At 35.2% G+C, this 12948-nt stretch overlaps 1 protein-coding gene across 8 annotated transcripts in view; it reads left to right on the forward strand.

Moving 5' to 3' along the window:
- Positions 1-12948, forward strand: part of LOC138701645 (protein O-linked-mannose beta-1,2-N-acetylglucosaminyltransferase 1-like) — a 1230831-nt gene that overhangs the window by 1200467 nt on the left and 17416 nt on the right. For all 8 annotated transcript variants that reach the window (XR_011332653.1, XM_069828753.1, XM_069828752.1 and 5 more), the window contains 5 exons: positions 29-208; positions 4090-4306; positions 5952-6079; positions 9403-9473; positions 10717-10977. Coding sequence is in view for 7 of the 8 variants with exons in the window: in XM_069828753.1 (XP_069684854.1) it covers positions 29-208; positions 4090-4306; positions 5952-6079; positions 9403-9473; positions 10717-10977 (857 nt within the window). In the remaining variant the exon portion in view is untranslated. The remainder of the gene's footprint in view (positions 1-28; positions 209-4089; positions 4307-5951; positions 6080-9402; positions 9474-10716; positions 10978-12948) is intronic.

The following is a 12948-nucleotide window of genomic DNA, read 5'->3' on the forward strand; positions in this document are numbered from 1 at the left end:
GAAATTTAATGTAAATGTAGCTTGCTAGATCCTGGAAGATGGTGAGGAGCACAAGGGGAGGGGCATACACGTGCTGGTGCTGAACCAGGCCAGTGGCAGCGTCATGGCTCAACGCACGTTCGACACATACTCACCGCACGAAGATGAGGCGATGGCTCTGTTCCTGAACATGGTGTCTGATGGAAGAATCATCATATTCGCCATTAAGGTGAGAAAAGTGAAACAAACAATGAATCTTCTCATTTGCGAATTCTTCTTCTTCTTTCTCACCACTGCCACCACCACCACCATCTGAGAAAATCAAACGAAATATTGGCATCTATAATTTCTTTTATAGCTTGTTGATCACTGTGAAGTCTAAAATCTCGCATCATTTAGAAACATAATTTAGAAAAAATTTCGAACTGATTAAAGAGCGTAGAAAAACTTTTTTTTTAATATAGTGGTTTCAGTTTGAAGCCACTATCTTCGGAGTGCTATGAGATCGGATGATTACCAGACAGGAGGTTCTGTAGAAATTTCTAAAAATATTGTTTTTTTTTTTAAGTTGATCTTAATTTATTCAATATTAATTTTAACGATTATTATAATTGTTAGATCCCATTAAATCTCATTTATTAATCAAACTTTTTAATAGGAAATGAAATATCCATAGTAAAATGTCTAATATTTACTACCTTAATATCACTAAGTGGCTTACCACCATTTGTAGAATTTTTTCCAAAATGGATTATTATTTAACATCAATAATGAAGTACGTATAATGAAGAATAAGTAGATATTATTTTGTCTAAAAGGCTACTATCAGGACATAAATATTGAAGTTTTTAAAACGTAACAATTTAATTTACACTGTACAATTCCCATCCTTCATCCTTATTATTTTCTAAAAAATTCAAATAAATAAGAAATATGACGGTAAAGAAGCTTCATGAAACCAGAAAAGTTTTTATTGCTTAAATCACCATTACAATATGACAATATAAATTAAAATACAAATTTAATTAAGAATTTGAAGAGATAAGAATCGTGTACACTTGAATTAAAACAAGTTGCTCTTGAAACTATAAATACATTCTACCCCGACACAGATTGATTACACATTTATACAGATGGCTCCAAATATCAAAATGATGAACCAGCTGGGGCTGGAATATATTCCAAATTATTCAGTTTTTATTTGTCTACAGGAATTCTTTCTACTCATTTTGACGGAGAAATTGCAGTAATCAACAGGGCATTAACACAACTTAATTATCAAATTAATATGTTCAAAAATGTTATATTTAGCGACTCAATTTCTGCAATCCAAGCCGTAGCTTCAATCAATATTCCTACAAATTTCAGAATCGCAGAAATTCAATCATCCATACACATACTGGCAAAACAAAATAAAAACCTGCATCTCCAATGGATCCCTGCCCATTGTGGTACCGGTATTATGGGCAAAGAGATTGCAGATTGTTTGGCAAAGAAAGGAACTAAAATATTACAAGTACCTTTGAAAAAGATATCTTATCATAGTGCCAAATTGTTCATACAAATACAATATTTCAAATCAAAATTCTAAAGAAATTTCAAGGAAACAATAATAGTAAATCTTGGCCAGTATTGCTTACTGAAAAAGAACATATACCTGATTTTCCTCGACATGATGCAGTGGCAAAATTTCGAATCCTAACTGGCCATGACTGTTTAGCAGCACACCTGTTTAAAACTGGAATTTTTGATTCACCAAAATGCATTCTGTGCAATCTAGAAGACTCTTTCATGAATCAAGAATATTTACGAAAATGTCCAGCCTTGGCATCAAATCTTTTGGATTCGGACTCTAAATTATACTGGGAAGCTAGAAGGCGAATGGAGAACTTCCAAGTGCCTGGGCAATAGATACATCTACTACAAGAAATATGACTGGCTAATCCAGGCAATTATTCTATTAAATAAGAACTTCGCCAGAATATATGTATGAAATGCTACGAGATTTACAATAAATCTTAATGGTGCCTTCTACTGGTGAATTTTTGGCAGTCCATACAATGGCGAAATTGGAGTCTTGTGGAATATTTTTCCTAACATTTTCATGCTGTCCTCCTTCCACCTTCAAAGTAGAATAACTTTCCAGGTCCACACCTGTGGAGTAACTGTCAGCGCGTCTGGCCGCGAAACCAGGTGACCCGGGTTCGAATCCCGGTCGGGGCAAGTTACCTGGTTGAGGTTTTTTCCGGAGTTTTCCCTCAACGCAATACGAGCAAATGCTAGTTAACTTTCGGTGCTGGACCCCGGACTCATTTCATTCAGATGCTAAATAATCTGAGATGTTGATACAGCATCGTAAAATAACCCAATAACTCACTTTCCAGTTTCCTGTAGGGTGAGAAAATAAATACTTTTCTGGTGTAGGATTAGTGTTGAGATTGATAGTGAATGTATCTTTATCTGCCAGAATAACCACAATATCATTCATTTTTCTTAAAGATAGGAGGCACATTGTATATGCTACTTTCGTGTTTCTTAGAGATTTTTTAAAATTCTGTTTTCTCTCTAGTCCAGTTGTTTGGATTAACCATGCATAATGTGCCTAATGGAGTCGGTGGCTCTTCAGTTCTTTGCCTATACTGGTATTAGTCTGACAAAGGAATCTATAAATAGTTCTTAAACATTGGAGATACAGTAGAATTCCTCATATCCGGCAACTGTGGGACAAAGCCAGTGCTGGATAACTGATTTTGCCAGATAATTGGAAAATACTTTCATAGGTTATGTGAAGACATACTGTATTGCATAAACATTTTTATCCATGTTTAAATTTAGTAATTTTCATATAGATGTTTAAAATAAAGTTTTGAAATAGGTACAATTGTTTATTTATAGTACTGAATACGGTAATGGACAGTCATCAGTTCATAATTTATTGTAATGCATAATAGCATAAAAAATACTAAACATTTTTGTAACCTTATGGCAGCGGCTATGTGACTTGAAGAGCAGTGTAGCCAATGTCGCAACTATGAAGATGAAGTAGCACTCTATGATTTGAACCTCTAATGTCTTCTTGTTTATATATATACTATCTATCACTTGAATGAAACTTTTACACGCTGTAGGAACAGAGAATTTCACACTTTCCTATTTAGACTCGTACAATACCCCTTTGAACGGGCGAGTTCAAGTGGTAAATTTAAAGATATCGTCTCTGTGAATTGTTTGCAAGACCAAAGTGATAGCTTACCGATCTCCAGGGACATAACGGGGTTTTCTGTCTATGTTTTCACGCGTGAACAATGTAAAGAGTAAACAATAATATATGGCATGTGCGATCCACGAAAACCACTCACATCTTCGACTCTTCCCTTTCACATAAATGACTTTTTTTTTTCGACCTATCCAAAAAATGCTGTTGTTTTGGTTTTGCCGGTTATTTTGGTGCCGGATACAAGGGATTTTACTGTATTACGTCTGAATACACGTTTGAATAACCAGATTCTTTTTCTGGATATATTCATCACAAAACAAAATACAGGTACCAAATCATCTAAAATTACTTTCAGACAGATTGGAGACTAATTAGAAACGCCTTAAGATAGTAATTTCCAAACTGTAAGCTACATGTAAGCATTTCGAGGTGCTACAAGTTCAGGCTGTAACCAGAGATGTGATCTCCTACGAATTTACAAATGAAATATATATATATATATATATATATATATATATATATATATATATAAATTATTCTAATATTACGACACATATTTTAGTTGTTAGAACACAATGAATTTATTCACTATGTATAGCTTACTAACAAACCTACAACTTTGATAAATCAAGGCAGTGTTATATGTTCCTATAAGAAAACATATTCTTCATTCTTGAACACACTCTTTTAACTCTTATATAAATCACTGATGAACTGTTTATTTAAATTAAATAACGACTTCGCTGTGTTAACATTTTAAATTATGGTGTTATTTTACCTGATTAACTAGTTTCGATGTTATCTCCACCATATTCTGAATCCTAGGACTCATGAAGTAGTTATTTATTTAATTTATTGAACTTAATATCAGAAAATATGTGTTCATTTTCCAGGACGAAGGAACCTTTCAAATGAAACAACCAGCAAGGGACCTTCTCAAACGACTTGGATCAAAGCGAGCGCAAGTGATCGGCTGGAGAGACATGTGGGCGATGGTGACGCAGAAAGGTGCTAAGATGTTTGGAGAGTCGTACAGCAAGAGTACAGAATTCAACACCTGGGGGGCACCTGTAGTACTGCGCACGGAGGTTCCTCTGGTGCCAGTTGAAGGTAAGTATTAAATTGCCAAAATTAAATTCCGTCTACTTTCACGACATTAACATCGTCGCATTATTATTATCATTACTATTACCATTATCATTATAATATTCTTCAAGGAATTGGTCGTTTGGTTTAAAAACAACACAGTATAAACACAGGGTTGGTTGATGGTGTACATTCTGTATAGATTTCCTTCCTTCTGCATATGATTTACGCATGTTAGTATTGTGATAGCTTCAATAGAGGATGTGAATATTCACAGTGAGGGTCGTGAAATAATCAGACGTACTGGGCTAGTCATAAGTCTGTGAAACATTTTAAAGTTTAATAACAAATAAAGTACGCAACATACCATGGTAATTGACATGCCGATAGAGAGAGAAACTCTCCAAGTTTCTTTTTAATAAGAAAAGCCCACTTTTAGTTGCCATGATTCATCACTAGGTGGCAGTAGTTATCAATAATGTCAAAATGGCGTTTACTAAATGTGAGCAATCGTTTTGTATGTTGAAATATGCAAGGACCTCGTCAAAGATTTGAAGTAGACGCTTTCATTGACTTACACATCACGACGAAGCAACTTTTCATCTTTCCAGAAAAGTGAATTGGCACAATGTGAGCATATGGGGGATCTAAAATTTCCCGCACAGTCATTGAGCATGCGCGAGACTCACCTAAGGTGAATGTCTTCTGTGTGATTTCGAAAGAAGAGGTGTACGGGCAATTTTTTTTTTTTGTAGAGCCCACCATCCCTGGGATGATTTACTTGGACATATTACAAAACTGGCTCATGCCTCAGCTGAATGAAGACAGCAATGATTACATCTCTCAGGAAGATGGATCTCCCTGTCACTATCACAACAACATGCGAGAGTATCTTAATAAAAATTTGCCACAGAGATGAATCGGACGCACAGGACGAGAAGATGACGTTAATGAAGTGGCCACCACGATCACCGGATTTAGCTCCGTGTGACTTCTTCTTGTGAGAGTTTGTGAAGGATATTGTCTATGTGCCTCTGCTCACCACTGATCTCCAGGAACTTCGCCACCGGATCACAGCTGCCGTGGCGCTGGTCAACTGTGATATGCTGGAATGTGTATGGGGCTATATCGATTACCGCATGGATGTATACTGTATTAGAAAAGGTGTACACATTGAGCATCTGTGAAGTATGTAACAAAACTTTCAGAGTTTTTCTTTATTCTAGTGCAAAGTAATTTGTTATTCGTTGTGTAGTTTAGTAGTTATGAATTTCTTAAATGTTTCACGGATTTATGAATAGTCCTGTATAATAAAATAATTTCATGAAGATAATGTGTCCGATTCTCAACCTCACCATAGTGGCGTTTAGGTCGCATTTTTTTCGCATATTTCACATTTGCGTAGTCACACTTCCCTAGCCTTGCACCATACATGACCAAAGAGTACCTCTACTTTTCAATTGTTTCATATTCTTATTTGAAAGAGGTTAAAATGAACCAGATGATACAGTACCTACTTGGAGTAGATGTTGAGAAAGGTTAAAAATTTTGAAGGTACTTACTCAAGGCTGGCTATTCTAATTGCCTTTTGCCTTTTTTTATATTGTGGATAAGTAAAGAATAACTTTATTGTGAATTTAGCTAAATAATGATTGATATGGTTTTGTAGATAGTGAGTGTGACTGGGCAGATACAGAAGAAAATCGACGCAGAAGAGAGTTCTGCAACCATATCGAGGGCTATGGAAGTGTGTGCAGCTGCACTGACCCTGCACCACTTATATTCAACCCTGAACCAGTAAGTTCGGATAGCTGTTATCAATGATCGCATAACGAATATCAGAATAATTTCTACATAGTGGCTTTATAAACAGTCTAATTTATATTCTAGTTTTGTAGAGTGAATGAAACTTATTAGTACATTTGAGCCGTTCAGAGCAGAAGTGGTGTTAGTCAAAAATGGGTAATGAGGGTTAAAGTAAACACTGTAAAATACAGCGCAAAGTAGCAATTAATATTCAATTTGTTTAAACTATTAGTAGTTAGTGGATAGCAAGAAGAACATATTAATTGCTACTTTGCGCTATATTTTACAGAATTTTTACTTTGAACCTCATTACCCAATTTTGACTTACACCACTTCTACTCTGTTCATCCTGATGTGCTGTAGATCCTGTTACAACATGAAAAAGTTGTTACACAGCACCAACCACCATTAAACATAAAAGGCCTTTCTTCCAAATTGCATCTTAATCCATGACAATAGTTTCTGTATGTCTGTCATAGGCGGAGTTATGGGGAGGCATAGGGCGCACTACCCCCCCCCCCCAAACTTGCCGAACTCTTCCCCCCCCCCCCATTAATGTTAGAAAATATTGAATTCAAAATATTTTTCTTGCTTTTGTTTATGATTAAGTTTCTGTGCTTAAATTGACGTCAGAGCATGTATCTGGACTATAATATTTAATTTAAATTTCTGAATGTATAAGAATTTCTATAGAAGTACTATAATGTTTTTGTAACAACCTGTACTGATGTGTTAGAACTCTGCAGTGTTCAAGCAATCACTTGAAGAAATATGAATAACATACTGCACAACAATGTAGAAAAAAGAAAAGTGATCCCAGTATAATGTGTAAACTTAAAGACAGATTAAATAAAATAATTAGACTTTACATGTCATATGATATCTTGCTTTTAAATAAACAGATTGAAGTATATGTCAAATTGGTCCACCACTGTGGAGTAATGGTTAGCACGTCTGGCCATGAAACGAGCGGGCCCATGTTCAAATCCTGGTTGGGGCAAGTTACCTGGGGTTTTACCGGAGTTTTTCCTCAACCAATTGAAGCAGAATTGCTGAGTAATTTTCGGTGTTGGATCTCGGACTCATTTCGCCATCATTAATTCACATATTATCATCCATACAAAAGTCTGGATTAAGTTCACGGTGCGGCATGCTGTTTGGCTACCCAATCATTTACAGAATAGTAGTGGTAAGCACAATAAGCCTCAGGCTGCAGTGCAAGCCTTCGTGTCCCTCCTCTGTACAAGAGGAAAAAAAAAGTAAAATTGTCTGTATATTTTGTTACAATTTTACTTTATTTTACAATACCTTTATTAAATGATATTTCGATATACTATACCAAGGTCAAGTTATAATGGGGGAAGGAGATAAATGATGTTCCCATAATCTCGTTATGTCGGTATTTATGGTTTTGCTTGCCCCCCTCCCCAAGGAGAATGTTCTCTCTCCGCCTATGATGTCTGTAAATTTTATCAGTGTTATTGCAAAAATGAATGTAATTTAAACTTACTAACGAAATTCATGGAAATTAACACGAAAAAATGTACAAGAAACCATTGAAGTGTGGCAACAACTCGAACGCATACGAATTTCGGTACTTGAAGGTACTTGAAAGCAAATTTAGAAATGTCAACATTGAAACCTTTTGTAATGTAAATAAATCCACAATTCCTAAAGAGTTAGATATCAAAACAAAACGCACGCACATAGGCACCCGACTTCAGTGAAAAACAGTTTTATTAACTAGATACCAGTACTCTTAAAGTCGATTAATAACTTTCAATTATTCAAATAAAAAAATCTTGAAACGTGACTACTTTTGGAAAATTGTCGTAAACGTAGCCGAACATAAGAATGAAATTAACAAGAAGGTAAATTTAGGGCTGTGAACATCGAACAAGACGACAGTCATTGCAGTCGTACACATTTCAATTTAATGCAGTGTTGTTGGTTCTTTTTTCTCAAGTTACTACACTATCGTATTGTATTAATTGTTATATATTGAATTATTCTACAATCCTAGGTAAAACATCATAGCAGTGACGTACGTAAGGGAGGGGTTACTGGTTTGAACCTCTCCCCCCTTGAACTTAAAGAAAATACACATTTAGATTTGAATATTTTTTTAACCATAATCGTTTTCCCTTCTCTAATTTTTCACTGTTAGAGTAACAAAATCTACATTGACTAAGGCATAGATAGTTCTCCTACTCTTCCTTCAATATAATCTCTGTGTCTGGTGCTGTGGCACGTTCAAATTATAACAATGCTATCTTTATTATAGAGAGATCTACCGCCTAGTACCAACCTTGTAATAAAATGAAGTCGACACAGTATGAAATTTAACTTGTTGTGAAACATATTGAAAAGGTTGTTTTGGTAGTTCTGCAATGCAGATGTTAAATATTGTGCATTGTCGATTTCAAACTCATTTTAAGAGTGGTATTCACCCTTTCGTGTGTTTGAGTTCTGACTTTATTGTGAAATGTTCGTTTAACGTTTTGTGCATTTGACAGTTGATATGTTAATAATAATAATAATAATAATAATAATAATAATACACAACATTTAAAATGGGTACTGATAATGTAAATTGTAAACAATTTAATAATGAACTCCCCCCTCCTCCCTGACAAAATTCTGTATACCCCATTGCATCAATAAAATTATTGTCCCTGGTTATTCAGTAAAATAATGTAACAAAAATTATCTACAAACTTCAAAAAACCGTCCATGAAAAAATAAAATTTGACCAGAAATTTTTTCCCCTCACTTCATGACTTCATATCGGTGGGGGGAGGGGGAAGTAATAAATCTCCTTCACTCCCAATAGTCACACATGCAGCCATACATAGTGCAGTTGACTGAGAACTTCCTAATAAAGGGACCGAAATGTAATTCTCAGCTGATGTGAGACTTTTGAAAAGTAAAGTAGCTATAGAACAGATTTAATTCACGTAACTGGATTTACTTCACTTTTACTCCAATATTTTTCCACTACTGCCTTATCAATTATCTGACTGACTTATTCGTTTCTGTAGTTTAAATGCCTCTTCCTTTTTTCTCTTCCCTTCAATTTCCTTCTCCTCTCCTCTCCTCTCCTCTCCTCTCCTCTCCTCTCCTCTCCTCTCCTCTCCTCTCCTCTCCTCTCCTCTCCTCTCCTCTTTCGTTCTTCTCTATTCTATTTCTTCTTTCTCTTCTCCTTCCCTTAGCGTTTTATTTTTATTCTCTTTTGTTTAAGTTCAGAGTCATTTCTGTACACATTCATCAATCTTTTACTTCATTTGGTTATTCAGTTATGCTTTTGTCTTCAGGTACTGAATAATCAGGTTCATGACGTGCCAGTCGCCATCATAGCGAGCAACAGGCCTCACTACTTATACAGGTACGTAAGTTATCACTAGAAAAGGGCTAATACCAGAATTTCTCAATGCACCATATCAGTACCACTATTCAAGATAAAAAAAGAAAACGAAAAATTTATAAAACTTGAAGAAGAAGGAACTTCCTAGAATATATTTCTATTAATTATCATTGTGTGAAATTTTATCCCAAGGCCTACAAATGAACAGACGTTATTTTTTGAGTAATATTACCAGGGTGCGAATTAAGATTTCCGATGAGGAGAGGGATAGAATCTTAGATAGAGAATACCATACCGGTACATAAAATTATTATTATTCTCATTCAATACAGCTCAACGCTTGATCGCACTGAGTTGCTTATCTTGCATCTTGATCATAATAGATGTGTAATTTCTAAGTTTATGATTGTTGTCAGCTTTCCAGTGATGATAATACATCAAAATTATTTTCTTTGCTTACTTTATACTTTAGAAAGTACATATACTCGTATTAAAACAATTATATTTTGTGAGAGGGATAGAAGTTATCCCTGGCAGGGATGTTAATATGAATTTATGAGAGGGGTGATAACTTTCCACCAGGGGGGAAATCCCTCCCATCCCCTCCCATTAATTCGCACCCTGAATATTACTATATTTCATAGGCGTCCCAATTACATTTACTCCGAAGTATTTAATATGGATAATATTCGTCTATTATAATCAATAAGAAAGCTCTCGGGCCCATTGAACGAGAAGATGTTTTTAGACCTGTCAGTGTTTGTGAACAGCTGTGGAATCTACGTAACAACTAGGAATTGGATGATATAATACAAGGCCGGGGTATTTCAGATTATTAAATCTAGGTATCTTGTACGAATGGAAAAGAGTAGGATGCCACTTCACTCAAGACGAAGAAAAGGTCTGCTGAGAAGAAGAGATGGATAGAATGTGTAGAAGTAGATCTTCTTATGATGAAAGAGGATTGAAAGTCAGGTCATGAAATAGAGGAGATTGGAGGTGCAAAGTAGAGAAGGTGATGATTTTTGTTGTCATAGGTGTAGTCTCGGCTTCATACCAATTCCACATCATGCCTGGTGTCTATCTATTTGTTAATGGTAAAGATGCAACATTTATGCTAAAAGAGATTTAATAACTAAATTGATCGATTTCATGATAAATAGGGTAAAGAGCATTTGAGCTCATAAAATGATCACATTATCGTTTCTATTTGTATTAACATAGGCCTACTTTATTTGACAGTTACATTGTCTTCCTCCTCTAGGATGCTTCGATCTCTACTCTCAGCACATGGAGCCAATCCTGAAATGATAACAGTGTTTATTGACGGCTACTTTGAGGAACCACTCGAAGTTACCAAGCTCTTTGGACTTAGAGGAATCCAGCATACACCAATTGGTGTAAAGAACGCTAGGATATCGCAGCACTATAAGGCTTCTCTGACTGCAACTTTCAACATATTTCCGACTGCCAAATATGCTATCATTGTAGAGGAAGACTTGGATGTGTCACCAGACTTCTTCAGGTAAGACCTTTTCGATGACATAGCTGTTATACGGTTTAGAATAGAATATGTAGCATAATTACAGGCAGATTATAACAGCACTAAGAACCTAAACACTAATAAGTTCATAGAACGAGGTTAGCAATGAAAACTATGTTAAAATTTATAGCATTTTCAATTAAAGGTGTGATAAAGAATACCAGTTTGGAATAAATTAAATGTTGTTGTTGTTTTCTAATGCCAGGCATTTGACAATAAAGTCATTTGATTTCTTCCACTCCAATATTTTTCAAAGATATTGTCATGGTCAGCCACTGAAGCACAGATTTTGAGGTGTTCCGAGTCTATTTCTTGGTTTAGGTTGCACAGTGGGCATTTAGGGGACTGATATATTCCAATTCTATGCAGGTGTTTGCCCAAACAGGCATGATCTGTTACCAATTTAAATGCAGCTACAGATGTTTTGCGTGGTAAATCGGGAATTAACTGTGGATTATGATGCAGAGAGTTCCATTTTTTCCCTTGAGATTGTGTTATCAAATTTTGTTTGTTGAAGTCTAAGTATGTAGATTTAATAAATCTTCTCACAGAGTAATATGTAGATTTAGTAGCAGATCTGTAAGTAGCAGTGCTACCCTTCTTTGCTAAAGCATCTGCATTCTCGTTTCTGAAGATTCCACAATGGGATGGTATCCATTGGAATACAATTCTTTTATTGAGTCTTATTAATTGAGAGAGCATTTTAGTTATTTCTGCTGTTTGAGATGAAGGTGTGTGTCTAGAGACTATTGATAGAATAGCTGCTTTGGAATCTGACAATATAACTGCAGTTTTAAATTTATTGATGTGGCATAGAAGATTCTTGAGGCTTTCACTTATTGCAATGATTTCTCCATAAAAACTTGTTGTTCCATATCCAAGAGATCTATAAAGTGAGAAGAGACAGCACGTAACACCTGCACTGGCACCTTGTTCCTTGGAGATCAAGGATCCGTCAGTGTATACATGAAGCCAGTTTTGTGGAGGGTACCTAATATTGTTTCTAAAGACAGTTGTTTCATTATTTCAGTGTTTACTTCTGATTTCAGTATTTCTTTTGTTAGATTTAGATTATACTCTATATTTAATAGAATTAAAGGGTTTGGTTTAATTTGTAAGTTTTCTTTTAAATTCGGGATGTTGATTTTCTGTTTTAATTCTTGAACCATGGATATGAAACTTTGAGTTTTTAATCTACAGAGAGGACTGTATGAATGCCAATTGTTTGCTGGTAATCTGATAAGTTTTTCATATTGAATCAATGCTTTTTCTTCTATTGTCATTTTGATGCTGTTAATGTTAGTGAGGAATCTCATAGAATCTATATATAAATCAAATATAATATCTTTCTTAAGCATTATAAATTCAAAATTTTACAATTGGAGTACCTGTGTGCAGCAATGAATTTCATCTTGTCTATGCTTAGTAGAGAGATGAGGAGACAGGGAGAGAAAGAGAGAGCAGGAGATTGAGAGACAGACATAGAGAAACTATCTTTTTCTAGGAAAATAATGAATTGCATAGGTACTTGATTCACCTAACACAAATTGCTACAATTTGATCGCCTTGCAAAAAGTACTGAATTCAGAGGAGTGTGATTGCTTTTGCTATTCTCTTTTCCCTTGATACAGATTATATATGATAAATAACACTGAAGATAATGGGTAATCTTATTTGGTAAATGTAGACTAACAAGGGAACCTTCCACTTGGGGGGTCGCAGTTGCAAGAAGCCAATGATACCAGCAGAAGTGATGTTTGATGCCTAGATGATATGAAGAATATTAGCTGCTAATGGCAGATACAGTTTGAGAAATAAATACATACAGTCACATCTCAGAATTTCTATCTTTGCTCTAATCCGGTGATGTAATCATCTTTATGGAATGTAATTATTACCAGTACATTTGGTGAAGTGATCACCCAGAGAATGTATAAAATGTTCAATAAATTT

Source organism: Periplaneta americana, chromosome 6 (assembly GCF_040183065.1).
Source record: "Periplaneta americana isolate PAMFEO1 chromosome 6, P.americana_PAMFEO1_priV1, whole genome shotgun sequence".
Taxonomy (NCBI): domain Eukaryota; kingdom Metazoa; phylum Arthropoda; class Insecta; order Blattodea; family Blattidae; genus Periplaneta; species Periplaneta americana.